This window comes from Liolophura sinensis, chromosome 6 (assembly GCF_032854445.1).
Source record: "Liolophura sinensis isolate JHLJ2023 chromosome 6, CUHK_Ljap_v2, whole genome shotgun sequence".
Lineage (NCBI taxonomy): Eukaryota > Metazoa > Mollusca > Polyplacophora > Chitonida > Chitonidae > Liolophura > Liolophura sinensis.
In genome coordinates this window covers 26113706-26129117 of record NC_088300.1, presented here as the reverse complement: position 1 = coordinate 26129117, position 15412 = coordinate 26113706, and the positions used below count along the sequence as shown (strand labels likewise).

Sequence of the window (15412 nt, the reverse complement as noted above, 5' to 3'; positions counted from 1 at the left end):
GATGCTACACAGGGTAAATATGTAGCCATTATTTTTGTGGCTGCCATGTTTATTTAATAATCCCCAAAGCTTCATGGTTGCCAGTTTTACATTGATTATCAGATACCAGACACCACATAGTATTCAATTATGCATAATTCAGTTTTAGTATAAATTTTTGGAATGACCTACATGTTTACTCATGTGATGTATTTTTTAGGCCAGGTAATGAAAACAATCTAAATATAGAGTGACCTGTTGAACTGGCTGATGATATACATGTGAATGTTTGTACAGTGTGTGCAGCAACAGCTAATGTTGTAATATGTTGTACATATAGGTGATAATAAAATTCTATGGTATAACTAACTACATGTACTCATGCCTTTTGCACAGGTATTATCCCTCTGCAGATATACTTATATGTAGGAGCGGAAATTAGCTGATGAATAATTAAAGTTTTTGCATATTTAATAGTTAGTATCATTTTCTGCTTGTGAAAGGGTGTTAGGTCTTGCGTTTGCGACATGCTCATATATGCTACTATTGATGTTTTGTACTGTTAGTAAAGATTACATTTATTGAATGGTTGATTACAGCCATGTACATGTATATGAGCTGGGGAAAGTGGAAAAAATACTGTAAGTGAACATTCTCATTGAAGCAAATGAAGTACTCGGGCAAATTTTAAAACATAGTACGGTTATTATTTGCTGGATTTGAACTCTTGACATCAGAGGCGAGGGTCACGGTGGCTGGTAAGCTTGACAGATTAAAGCACTTTGAACGTGTTTTAATCATCATTTGGATAGCATGGTTCCCGTGAGTGCATATAATAACATGACATGTAAAACAGCCTGTATATTTACCTGATTTGTATTTCTTATGCCGCACTCAAGAATATTTCTCTCCTGTACGTAAAACTGCAAATTTATTTACTTACGTATTTGATTGTTTTGGGGTTTTTTTGCCTTACTCAAAAATATTTCACTTATACGACAGCATCCAGCATTATGGTGTGTGGAAACTGGGCATGATGTAATGACAAATTAGTCTACATGTATGTACATATAAGGTAAATAGATGGTTATGAATATTGGTTTGTGTTGTATTTGCAGGTCGGTCCCACATGGCCATTGTACAACGGGTTAACAATGAGGGGGAAGGGGACCCATTCTATGAGACCGTTGGCTTGGTTACTCTGGAGGATGTCATTGAGGAAATTATCCAATCAGAGATCTTGGATGAGACCGATGTTATTTGTAAGATTCTTTTACTTGACTTACCTTTACTCCATCATTGACATTCATATTAAACAGTGTCCTGTGTCTTAAGTTTTATTATAAAAATTACTGATTCATAGATGATGTTTCAAATTTTATATGAACTGTTTAAACTGATATTCACATTGGTGTAGACAGTATACTTGTAAGTCTCCGAGAATAGATTAATGTTTACTAAGAACACACCAGTGCATAACAGTACAAAGAACACAAAGTTTGTTCTTGCCTGAAAGGTGGTTAACTTTGTTCTCTGCACCTTTGTCCAGTTATACCTTTGCCTTTAGTTCAGAACTTTTTCTGGGGTCGTCATGGTTTCTTCTGTTCAGGGTCAGATATTCCCCAATATATTTTGTTTCACCTTGACTAGTGTACAAGTAGGTCAAATAAGCACTCTTTACAGCCCACTTGTAACTGTCCTTTACTTTACACTTAGAAACCAAAAAGATACTATACTCTACCTCCTATTGCTGTTATTCATTTATTTATCATTGCATATTACTCTTTTCAGGCCACAGATATGTTCATATATTTCCCACATTTTGCTGTATTTTGAGGAAATAATTTCTATATTTCTCCTTTATATTTGACATAAATATCCTGCATTTGCTTAGAGGCACTTTGATGCCTGTTGGTTGAACTCTTGTAATTACATCTGCCATTTGTTAATCTTTCACCTTTATTTAGCCGACAACCGACGTAAAGTGCCGCGCATGCTGGAGAAGCAAGACTTCAGCATGTTTAACCGTCAAGACGAGCATCACTTGGTGCGACTCTCCCCACAGCTGGCTTTGGCCGCCTTCCAGTTCCTCTCCACAGGTGGGTTTTTTCCATCAGTCTGATCTGTGGAGGATTCATTCTCCCTAGCCGCACTCTACAGTCTGTGTGCTCCAGGAGCTGCTCTATTCTTCCCATTTTAGACAAATACATGTGCACTAGTGAGGTTGCCTTGGGCCTGTTCACAACAAAAAATGTGCACTTTTGTTAGAGTGCCACTTTCTTTGTTACTCATAACTTGCAGTTATTCCTCACTAACAAACAAAAATAAGTGTGCATTATTGGTGATGTCAGATAGATTAAGCAGATGTTAGCCAATTACCCGAACTTTCATATATGTACATGCATGTCCAAGTATAGAGCAAATAACACAGTACACAGCATCAGTCAAATAAATAAATTAATTAAACAAGATATGGAACATAACTCTAATTTATACCAACCAGGATGAATTAATTTGTTATTAACAAAACTATAGAATAGATTTATTTATTTATTTGATTGGTGTTTTACGCCGTACTCAAGAATATTTCAGTTATACGACGGCGGCCATCATTATAGTGGGTGGAAACCGGCCAGAGCCCGGGGGAAACCCACGACCATCCGCAGGTTGCTGGCAGACCTTCCCATGTACGGCCGAAGAGGAAGCCAGCATGAGCTGGACTTGAACTCACAGCGACTGCATTGGTGAGAGACTCCTGGGTCATTACGCTGTGCTAGCGCGTTTACCAACTGAGCCACGGAGGCCCCCAATAGAATAGAAAATATAAGCATAATATAATATATACACTTTAATCGTTTTAGTCATTTTAATTACTTTTGAATATTTCATATTTTATTAGGCAGACAATTTTGTGTTTGTTCATGATGCCCATATGATTGTTTTTATGTTGAGGTGGTTTTTAGTAACAGTATTATATTTATAGCAAGATAATTCTGGTAGCACTATGGGTAATAATTGTAACAGTGGTAATGGTACAGGACAATTCTAGCAGCAGTACAGGTAGAGATGATTCTTGTAGCAGTAATGATAATTCTGATAGCAGTTACAATCATTTCAGTAGCTATAATACAGGATAATTGTTGTAGCCATACTGGTTATTCTTATATCAGTAAGGATAATTGTGGTAGCCAGGATGATAATTTCAGTGGCATAACGACAGCTTAATTTTTGTAGCAGTATCGATATAAATAATTATGTACCATAGTCCCTCTGCTGGCCTACTGTGTCTTGGTGTTTGTCCCACACACCCCTGATAAATCAGCTGAAGTCAGTGTGACATGCCTGTTAACCTGCCTGAAAAGCCAGCAAACAACCGTCGGAAATAGATTCTGTAAGGTATATGCTAGTTTCTTATCTTGCTGTTGACGTAACGGATACTTCCAGTTTTATCTTTCGGATAAATACCTGATATATCCTTTATTGCTGGCAAAGCCCGGGTGTAACTTCATATAGCCTTTATCTACTACTGACAGTAAATTGTTGGGAAGACCATTGTCAATTTCAGCCATCCAGGACACTTCTATATCCATATGCATGTTTTCAAGCCCTTTTTGACCTTCACAGTATTTAGGGCTTTGTAAAGGATAGGGAAATATAACCAAGATAAAATATTTCTTCATGACAACATAAGAGATAGGACTATTAAAAATGCCTTCATATATATATTTTGTTAATATTTAGCTGCTAAATTGAATAAATTGGCAGACATAAAAACCCAGCTGGATTAAATGTATTAAAATTGAGACCAAATGTGCTAAATTTGTTTTATTAGTGGGTAAGGTACGTGTCTTACATGTACACCCCTAAGGTTGATAACTAAGGTGTTGCTTCTCTAGAACCCCCGTCTCCACTGCTCTTGGAGGTCTACGTGACAGTGATATACTGTTCACTTTATTACATAAAGTTAGGAGCCTCATGGCCAGTGCAGAGCAGTGACCCAGGAGCCTCTCACGAAAGTGATCACTGAGAGTTCATGTGCAGCTCATGATGATGTCCTCTTCAGTCATATGTGGGAAGGTCTGCTAGCAACCTGCAGAGGACGGTCATGAGTTTCCAACAGGCTCTGACCGGTTTCCTCCCACCATTAATCTTGCCACTATTGTATAAGTGAAACACCATTCAAATAAACAAATAAATACATAAACTTCTTTGGAGATCACTTACATTGTACCCTCCACCAGGATGATTTACACCTGTGAGTCACATGTCAATATAAAGACTGGCGGTTTATGCCAAGGCACTGGTTTCCTCTGCTCATAAAACAGACCACTGTCGTACAAGTGAAATATCCTTACATACAGTATTAAATATGAATTAATTTACAGTCATAGGAATTTATTAAGCTCTCCAATATGCCTTTTTAGCGGTAGAGCCATTCAAGCCTGACCTGATCGCTGAGCGTGTTCTGAGGAAGCTGTTTGAACAGAACATTGTGGTGAACCTGAGGCTGAAGGAAGCGGATGCTGTCACAAACTACCTGTACAGAGAGGGTGTGGCTTGCGATTATTTTGTCCTCATTCTGGAAGGTAAGGATATTGGTTGGGAAATTTGATTTATTTATTTATTTATTTGATTGGTGTTTTACGCCGTACTCAAGAATATTTCACTTATACGAAGGCGGCCTGCCTTATGATGAGAGGAAACCGGGCAGAGCCCGGGGGAACCCACAACCATCCACAGGTTGCTGCACACCTTCCCACGTACAACCGGAGAGGAAGCCAGCATGAGCTGGACTTGAACTCACAGCGACTGCATTGGTGAGAGACTCCTGGGTCATTACACTGCGCTAGCGCACTAAACAATTGAGCTGGTTGGGAAAGCCACTGGTACAAGGTTCTGCAGGCCTCGGGATCATGATGTTGTCTTTAAGACGTAAGTCAGACAATTGCCTTAACTTCATAACAGTTCAGATCTAAATTCAGGAGTAATACTATGAGATCATGTCAGACTTAAGTGCTAAAGACAGCTTGATGACCAGAGAGCCGATTTCATGAAGCCCTTTCTGAACTAAATAAGAATGTGAAATATGAGTTTGATAAGATATTATTTTGGGGACTTTAGAAATTTAAATTTGGAAATGTGAAATTTTAATATATATGTTATGTGCATCTGAAGACAAGTGTGTACAAATTTTAACTTGTAGTACCAAAAACTAAGTAGTGCTACACGGTTTTCAGAATAGGCTTTGGAAAATTGACTTAGTGCACATGTCTTACGAAATCTTGGTAGTGGACTTGTTACTGCTTGACCTTGTACTGGTTCATTGTGCAAATTATCAGTGCACTTGTTGCCGTTTGACCTTGTACTGGTTCATTGTGCAGATCATCAGTGGACTTGCTGCTGTTTGACCTTACTGGATCATTGTGCAGATTATCAGTGGATTTGCTGCTGTTTGACCTTGTACTGGTTCATTGTGCAGATTATCAGTGGGCTTGCTGCTGTTTGACCTTGTACTGGTTCATTGTGCAGATCATTAGTCAACTTGCTGCTGTTTGACCTTGTACTGGTTCATTGTGCAGATCATTAGTGGACTTGCTGCTGTTTGACCTTGTACTGGCTCATTGTGCAGATCATCAGTGGACTTGCTGCTGTTTGACCTTGTACTGGTTCAATGTGCAGATCATCAGTGGGCTTGCTGCTGTTTGACCTTGTTCTGGTTCATTGTGCAGATTATCAGTGGACTTGCTGCTGTTTGACCTTGTACTGGTTCATTGTGCAGATCATTAGTGGACTTGCTGCTGTTTGACCTTGTACTGGTTCATTGTGCAGATCATTAGTGGACTTGCTGCTGTTTGACCTTGTACTGGCTCATTGTGCAGATCATCAGTGGACTTGCTGCTGTTTGACCTTGTACTGGTTCAATGTGCAGATCATTAGTGGACTTGCTGCTGTTTGACCTTGTACTGGATCATTGTGCAGATCATCAGTGGACTTGCTGCTGTTTGACCTTGTACTGGCTCATTGTGCAAATTATCAGTTCAAGCTGCATTTTCAAATTCAGCTCCTGGCTTAGTTCAAGAGTTGTGTGTCACTAAAGGTTTGTGTCAAAAGCGGCTATTTAGCTTTGTAAATATTAATTAATTATTAATATTTGTAAATATAAATATTATAGCATTGAGTCAATAGCATTTGCTATATTTAAGAAATAATGTTCCTGCTATGGTTGTCTAGCGTCAGTTTTATGGTCAGTACGGAGGACAAGGTTATTATTTTAGGTGCACCTTATTGACTATAAAACTGCTGCTAGCAGGAAGATTATTTTTACTCTGTGACCTTCCCCAAAACGTTCAGTGTGGTAATATATAATTAAATATGAAAAAAGTCTTTTAAAAACTTTCACACCCATATGAAGTATCATCAGAAGTTAACAGCAAATTTATTGTAAATAGTGTGCGGCCTACACACCAGACAAAACCATTACTTCTAAACAAAATGGGTACCAGTCTATATAGTCACGGATTTCATTTTGAATAATTATGTACTGATGGCAAATGTGGCTGTTTAATACATGTTTAACATTTCTTTGATGTCATAATAGCTTTCTCCGAGGATAGAATGAAATTAAGGATTTTCAAAGACGTTCTTTTACACCAACCAACATGACCAATGTAGTTTTGTCTCTAAAATCAAATTAAAAATGATTATGTGCACAATTTGCACTGAAAGTTGCTTTTTCATGCGCAAAAAGTTTGAAGGATTAGGGTATATATTTACATGTCTCTCACATAGTTTGGACATTAATTGACATCTGAAGGATTATTTATGGTCAGTTTTAGTGGTGGTCATAGGCTGAGGTCGATTTTTACAAGTGTGTACCATGGACATTGAGGTAGCCTGTTTCACTGCCTTCTGCTGACTCAGCTGTGGCTTAAGGTGGTGAAGGCACTACTGTTGCTTCTCAGTATGGAACTTACCATATTCCTCCAATGACATACCTAATCAGCTTGGTACAAGTGAAATTTTCTTTAAAAATATGGTATAAAATGTCAGTTAAGTTCATGAGAACAGAACCGTTTACAAGTTGTTTTCTGGCTTTTCTCTGTAGGTCATGTGGAAGTGTCAGTGGGGCGGGAACATTTGGTCTTTGATGGAGGACCATTTACATTCTATGGACTGAGAGCTTTACTGTGTAAGTATGACCAAGAACACTCAGCCACTAATCTGTGATGAGTTGTGATTGGAATGAGCGAAGAAAATACACTAACAATAAATAAAATAAAACTGTTTTATTTAGATTTTGAATAGATACCTTATCTCCTTTGGATAGTAAAATAGGGGAGATAATTTAAACAATTATGTAGATTGTCTCCCTTTCTCCAGCAGCTGTTGCTTTCCTTAAATATGGCCTGCAGTGTCAAGTGGGTATTTGGGGGTATTAGCTTTAGGACCACATATCAGTATACTGTACCCTTAAGCATTGTTTAATAACAATATTTTTGAATTTTTGGCTTTCTCTTAGTTTGAGAATTTTTGGTTGAAAATAAATTTATAATCCATTGTACCTTTTTTTTTGCTCCCAGTGTCATATTGTGGACATGGAAAGAATGCATTGCAATATGCATTTTTCTGTTGATTAATATTTGTGGAAACTGCTAATGATAACGAAATAAAAATGTGAAGGTTTATAAGATGGGAGATATGAGGGGTGAGTTTCAAACTCATTCTTAGACTGGATATTTTTAGTTCCCTGCCCTGAATGTTTGTGAGGCCTTGGTTACAATACATAAGGTTTTTTGAGGACCACCTGTTTCTACCAGTGTGGTATGCATATATGTATGTCACTTGTGTGAAAGTTTGTCAGTAACTTGCCAAAGGTCAGTGGTTTACCTCAGGCATTTTAGTTTCATTCATCCATTCCACTAACTGCTATCATGTGAGTATGGCATATAACAACAATGAAATAAACAAATAAATTCATCGTACTTTACAGCAATAAAGGAGACTGTGTTCACATCCAAGTCTGCAGATGTTGCTCACACTAAGTTTGAACCCTTCATACCAGACTACAGCCTCAAAGCAGTGTGCGACTTGCAGTTTCTTAAGATCACCAGGGCACATTACATTGCTGCACGTCGTGCAACCATACTGGGGCAGAGCAAGCATCATAATACAGTACCTGAAGAGGCGTTTGCTAAAGAGCTGAAGAAACTCAAGTCTGAGTCTGATAATAATGAGAAGGGAAAGAGCCATGAAAAGAAACGAACTGAAAGTATTGCCTCTCAGAAGTCCACTAGCAGCGCGGGACCCGTTATTATGTCAGATGGCCAGCCAGCCGTGGAAGTGGGTCCTGCTGTGGTTAGTTTAGAAGACAGAAGGGGGTCCATTGGGAGCCCCAGCAAACTCAGTCAGAAGAGTCTGGCATCTCTTAAGGATGCTATATGTAACACAACAGATGCGTTGGTTCCACCTATTCCTGATGCTTTCACAGAAATTAACGAGAAGACAGGTGAGGCAACGACAGAGCAAACCAGCTTGATTGAGGCCCCCAAAGCTGTACCTGAAGACATAGGGTTCATGGGCTTGGCCAATGAGGAGTCAGATAACAGCCAACCAGCAGATGAGAAAACCCTTCTGGTTGGCGACAAAGGTAGCAAAGAGGATTGTAGTGCAGATGATGGCAAGTTATAGCATACATTTCCTGCTCTGTTGTGAAGCTGAGCACTTATAATCACTATACACATGTAAATGGATGATTGTAGAGAGTTTGTAGACCAAATAGTTTGTTGTAAGTATGTACATAAATGTAGCTATAAGTAAAAAAACAATGTAAAATTATCTTCATTTTTTGTGCTTGGCAACCTGGAACATGAAAATCTGTCATAATAGTTTTGTAAATGGTGGTGTTCAGTAATTGTATCTCTCGTAAACAGGGGTCAGTAGTGAAAAGTTTGACGAAGAAAAATGACCATGTCAAAACATATTTAAATAATGTCATGAATGATTATTGTGGTAAACAGCCTTACCCCACCTTACCCCACTCTTTTGAGAATAGTTTGTCCAAAAGATTGGATTGGACACTGTTGACAGAATGTCCTATTGTTTGTATAGGGTAGACCAGAACTGTGTATGTATACATCTACACTATACATTATCCCTTTGTGTTGCCTGGCTAGCTTGTGACCATTTATTTTACGTTGATGTGGAGATGAGTTTATCCCTTGTTACTCAAGCATAAAACTGATTGAGGTGTACATATACTTTGTACTTTATGTTAATAATTGTTGTCGTAAGATTTGCTTTTACAAACTGCTGAACATCTTTCATCTTGCTTTGATAGTACATTGAACATCTTCAAGTAATGTGCATGTGAACACATGTCGGCGTGGCAAAGCGGAAATTTTTCTTTTAGTAAATACATGTACCTAAACATTATGCAAATGACTAGAAGGCGTATACTATGCTGGGATGTCTCAGTCTGGGTTGTTTAGGCTAGAAATTTTAATACATACGTATACATGTACCTTAACAAGAAATTGTTAATCTGATGTGGAAAACCATTCGGACAGACGACTTTGGTGTGATTTTTTTAGGACATGCACATAGACATGCCTGTTGAGAGCCTTGAATGCAATAACTCAAGTGCGTAAGAAGCATAGATGAATGTTGTGGTTTGTTTATAGATTCTGACTTCTGTTAGTTCCTTTGTGAGTACTGCCTTTTATGTTTTGACCTCTGTCATTTCCACTTGTTTGGTCAAATGGATGGGCTCTGCCCCATTGCATGCTGTTATTTGGTTTGAAGATTGCTGCCAACTGGCTTAAGCCTGAATAATGAATGCTTTACTCAGGTACTTGGAAGTTCCTTGTCTAAGTTCAGGTCAGAATCCAGATCTCATTTCTGTTCTATCTGGAAATGAAGAAAATTTCCAAGAAGTTCCAAGAAGGTTCTGCCTTTTCTGGCGTTTATCTGTCTGTGAGGTTGTGTGCCGTCTGTCAGCAACTTCAGATCACAGACAAAGTTAACCAGGGAACTGGATGAAATTTTGTGCACGGGTTATCCAGGGGCTGTGAACTAATCCATGGAACTTGGGTGGTAATTTGGAGTAAGATTCTTATCTTGGGACAAATTTTCTTCATTTCCAGATAGAACAGAAATCCGGTCTGGATTCTGACCTGAACTTAGACAGGGAACTTCCAAGTTTCACATCTTTACTCAAGAGTTTTTTATTCTTCAGGTTATTGGTTAATCTTACTGACAACTTCAACATTTTATCTTCTCACTTCAGCATGTTAGATGCATGTTTCCGTTATTCCCATTTTAGAATTTCCATTCACTTCAGTACAGTCATACAAGCTTCAGCTGTCAAATTGTTATTCTTATTAGTCTATAGAAAACCATATTGCCAAACCCAGTATTTCGAGAAAGTGGAATTCCTTTTCAACATGTTGTTGCAAGGCTTAAGATTTTAAATTTATGATCATGCGGGGTTTGTTATATGATGTTAAAAAGAAGTTAAAATCCATGAATGCTAGAAAGTGTACTTGTGTAAGTGTCAAAGAAACTCAGATGTGTGAAGATTGTGAGATTTTTATTGTAAATCAAGCTTGTAAAATCCATAAATTTGATAACTGATTATCTTGAAGGCCCCCAATCATGTTAGTTGTTTTAGTGATTGTAGCATACACCATGTAGGTGACCACTATCCTGAATCACAGAGGTGCACATGTAGCACAAGTGCCCATTATCCGGAATCACAGAGGTGTGCACATGTAGCACAAGTGACCACTATCCTTAATCACACAGAGGTGTACATGTAGCCCAAGCGAGTACTAACCTGAGTCATAGAAGTGTGTATGTAACACACTGAAACACTTCTAATCTGTTCAGGCAACAGTTTTGCCCTCTTTTGGAAACTTGGTTGACTTGAATGATTTCTCATTCTCATGAGAATGAAAAGCAGTGCTTCCATTAAACATGTTTGTTTATTTGATAAATTGAGCAAATAATCAGTAAGCCTGTTTCATATCCATGTAGTGAGCAACATTTAACTGCTGATCTTGCCAAAGTTGGTTTATATTACCCATTCTAGTAAGAAACAGAAGTAGCAGTAGCATATTGTTTCCAGAATATGTGTCGGTAAAACATATGGCAGAATGTGAGCAGTCAACATACATAGGCTTCAAATCAGTCCAATGCATTCACACTTTTTGGTGTTAATTCCAGGTAAATGTGTAAATTGATTTGCTAAGTATTGTTAACTAAAATAGCTATTTCATCTGTTTGAGCTGCTATTAAAATAGAGGTGAGGACATTTTTATTGTGAAAGGAAAATTAACCAATAATTGGATTACTTGAATTTAGCTGAAGGGTTTTGAAGACATTGAAAGTTCTTCAAAAAATGGTTTGGTTTGTGACTCATCTTCGAAGAACTTTTTCTGTGTTAAATTACAGTGTTGCACAATGTTCAAACTGAACTGATAAATAAAGCACCCCAAATGTATTTCTTAATCTATCTCTATTTGAAGATTAGTGGTTGAACTGAACAGTCCTTTAAAGTGATGAAAAACATGGAATATTAAGTCCTCGAAAGCCCAGGGAAATGTTTTCCTTTCATGGTGATAACCATGCAGGCCCCAAAGAGGATATTGCTTCACCAGCAAAAAGAGCTTTCAAGCTCCTATTGTAATGTGCTCCTATCTTCAGACTTGTGTAGCTGAGTAAATAACAAAAGTCAAACAAAACCACAAGGATGCATTGATACACCTTCTTCTGCACACAGTCTAATGCTTTACTATATTTTCCTAAAGTTTGGTATGTGAAAAAAAGCACTTTCAGAAACACATAAAGGCCTAAAAATGATGATGTTGATGGCAATGTTTTTCTGATAAGCAGTTAATGACACTTCACTGAAAACTTATTCGTGGCCCAATAAGGATGAGTCGGCATAAAGCAAAATGTGTCGCTTGAAAAATGCTAAGCTTAAAGACAGCAGTTCATCTTGTGAACTATAATTGCTGAAGAAGTGCTAAGCTTAAATACAAAAGTTCATCTAGTGAATTGTTATTGCTGAACACAATCTACATGTGTGGTGTAATAAATGAAAGATGTTACTAATACTACAAGTATTAAAAGATAAATGGAAGTTTTGCAGTTGGTGATCACTGTTCACCACATTTACTGATATATATATATATATATATATGTACATGCACTGCACTCTTAGGTATACTCTCCCAGGCATCTAGCATCCCATTAATACTGCTTGGTATAAATAGATGGACTCTCTCTTCCCAACCCCAGTAAGAAGAAGAATCTTGCCAGATTATGTGTGTAGTGCTCAATATAAGAACTCATTTTGATTTATTTGTTAATTGTCTAAATGCTCAAAACTTTGTTGTTGTTTTTTTTACATGTTTTTTTTTCTTTGATAAAATTCATCATTGTGTTATCACAATCCAAGTAAACTAACCAAAGGTGAACACCTATTGTCTGTTGTGTCTGTGTCTAGCTCCTGCTAACCAAGTGAGTTATTGACCTATGAAAATATGATTTATGACCTAATTTGTTGTTTTGATTAGCCATCAATTACAGTTAACCTTTTTGGAGTTTTGTATGCCACAGTTGTCATTTGTATGAATAGATATCTTTGCTTGCTTAGATTAACGCCATATAGACTGTACCTTTGACTTATCTATAAGACTCATTATACTTCCTCAATTTATCAAGGCTTATGTGCCACTTGTATATTTTTTCTAGGTTCATTGATGTTTTCTTTGTTTTGTTTTTTAATATATTAACTTTAGTGTAGGTTTTCATTACCTGACATTTCGATATTACCATGTATGAATCTTCAAGTCATTGAAGATGTTAACCTCAAAACCATTTAACTTGGCAGTACTTCAAGACAAAAGTGCCAGAAGACATGGTTAATTGTTGTTCAATGTTCTAATTTGGTTCATGTCTTTAGTTTTTTTTTACATAGGTTCTTTATTGTGTATACGGTATATACCGTAGCCATGGCTTCAGGTTATGGAGGATGAGACACCTAATTGTCTTCACATTTTGTTCGCAAAATGTTAAGGTACCGAATTTATATACCCACCTCTGATGATATCGTTCCAAGAAAAGATAGACACTTCACCCATTCATTTGTATTTGTCAAAAGCAGAGAACACAGACAACGTCAGGGCGGCTTGTTACAGATATGCCTTACTCCTTATGACTACGAACATTAAATCGGCATTTTTTTCTTAATGATTAACTGTACACTGATTATGATGATGTACTCAGTATTAGAATTGTGTATGTAGTCATGTGTTGAACTACATTTGTTCATATTATCTCCACACCATATTAAAGCATTTCCATATCTAACTTGGTATAGACCTACTGCATGGTTTACAAGGCCTGCTCTGAGTTCTCATCAAGTTTTACCGCTAAAGACCATACATGAATATCACAGGTGCTTTTGTGTCAGAAAGCTGAATTAATCCATTAAGCATGTAATTTATGGTAATATCATCATATCCATAAGTCGGGTTTTCAGCCTTTCTTGCATCCGTCTAGAGATTGAATTCTTGGAATTGGAGATAAGAATCTAATCCAACGCTGAGATTGTTAACTTAGAGCATTTCTGTGACAGAAAAGGTAAAAAATCTCCCCATACGCTTAAGCGTGTGACTTACTCTCTTGCTTTCAGTGTATCGCTCCTCATTTATGAAGGACAGAATTTGGGCGTTTAGTTTCGTTAAATTTATAGCACCGAATCATATCATTTACAAGGGTCTTTTCAGAGATATCCTTGGCTAGTTTGCGTAATACAGCATTAACTCATCACGGAAGGAGGCCAGTAATAGCGTGCTAGCGCAGCACAATGACCCAGAGGCCTGTCAACAATGTGACCGCTGTGAGTTCAAGCCTAACTCATTCTAACTTCCTCTCCGGTCATACGTGGAAAGGTCTGCTTAGAGTGCGGCGTAAAATTCTAATCAAACAAACAAATCTTCAGGAAAGGTCTTCCGGCTACATGTACATTGCATTGATGCTACGTAATGAGTGCAGTTTTTATTTTGCTGCTTGTCAAAAAAATTCCATGTTATATTTGGAATAAAATTATAAGTTGCCGCCGCCGTCGTCATATGACTGAAATATGGTCAAGTTAGACGTAAAACCTCAGGATGTAGGAGTTGATGATGATTGGGCTAGGTGTGGATATATTTAAAAATATGTTCCCCCGAGCCCGGTTTCCACCCACGATAATGCTGGCCGCCGTCGTATAAGTGAAATATTCTTGAGTACAACATAAAACACCAATCAAATAAATAAATTTAAAAATATGTAAACTGGAATGAAAAATGGGATACCACACATGTATATCATATTATAGGTCAATTTTGCACTGCTGTAACAAATGGTCATACGTGTTTCGTCGCAACAACTCTAAAAAGACAAACTTTTGTCATTTACCTTTAGTCTACGCAAACCCCCCAGAAAAAGAGACGGAAAAGTTTGCGTCTGGCAGTAAAGATGTCCCAAAGAAATAAAATGAACATTATATATAAATCATGCTGCTTTAAGCTGATTTTCAAGTCCCCTGTGAAAGAGTTATTACTAGCAATAATTAAGCATTGTAAGGGAATGAGGCCATTGAAGCCATACACAGTTGTAAATGGCCATGTAAAGTTTGGGTCGTGGTCACATTAAGTGTAGGCCTCTGATATACAAAGATGGTATTTTATTGCGTGAAGTTTGCAAATTCAAAAGATAGTGAGAAAGGCTATATGTGATATGAAGTGTGTCACTTTTGGTGATGTTCCTTGATTCATACGCCCGATTATGTTCGTGAAGTGAAAAAGTTGAATTATCTTGAAATGCCTTGAGAGGTATACGGTTGAGAAATCGACACTTAATTAGTGGTGTAAAATTAAATCCCATGCATAAGTTTTCTGCCTTTGCCTTCAATATGGAAACATACTTTAGTGATCCTCGTCTTTATAGGTTTATTGTAAAGTTGTCGGACACATAAATTATAGATTTCGTCACCTCTAACCATTACTTCGATTCCTTAACTAGAACTTGATTCCTACGTATCGGAAACGTTTGTCAATAGTTATTGTATTATGAATAAAAATATACATTTAAGATTAGAATCCATCTGTTTGTGGAACGACAGAAAGAGCATGCCATTCACCCTGAAGTTGTGTATGTATTACACATAAGATGATCAAGAATTGCATGTGTGTGTGCAGAGCGTTTGTATGTGCAGAATGTATGTGATTCTCTACATATGTTGGAAATTTCCCCATCAGACTGAACTTGAGTATATTGAGGGGAAAAAACTCTGGAATCGGGGTGCTGTGTTCGTTAGTTGCTGTATTTGTCTTTGTAGATTCATAGATACAAGCCAATAATAAACCTCTTGAAGACAAATTGT

The 15412-nt window shown here is 37.5% G+C and overlaps 1 protein-coding gene across 1 annotated transcript in view; it reads left to right on the top strand.

The window, feature by feature from the left end:
• LOC135467050 (unextended protein-like) overlaps positions 1 to 14382 on the top strand; it is a 30987-nt gene extending 16605 nt beyond the window's left edge. The window contains exons 2-6 of the mRNA XM_064744811.1: positions 1098 to 1241; positions 1947 to 2078; positions 4404 to 4565; positions 7085 to 7168; positions 7970 to 14382. Coding sequence (XP_064600881.1) covers positions 1098 to 1241; positions 1947 to 2078; positions 4404 to 4565; positions 7085 to 7168; positions 7970 to 8667 — 1220 coding nt within the window. The 3' untranslated portion in view covers positions 8668 to 14382. The remainder of the gene's footprint in view (positions 1 to 1097; positions 1242 to 1946; positions 2079 to 4403; positions 4566 to 7084; positions 7169 to 7969) is intronic.
• The last annotated feature ends 1030 nt before the right edge of the window (positions 14383 to 15412 follow it).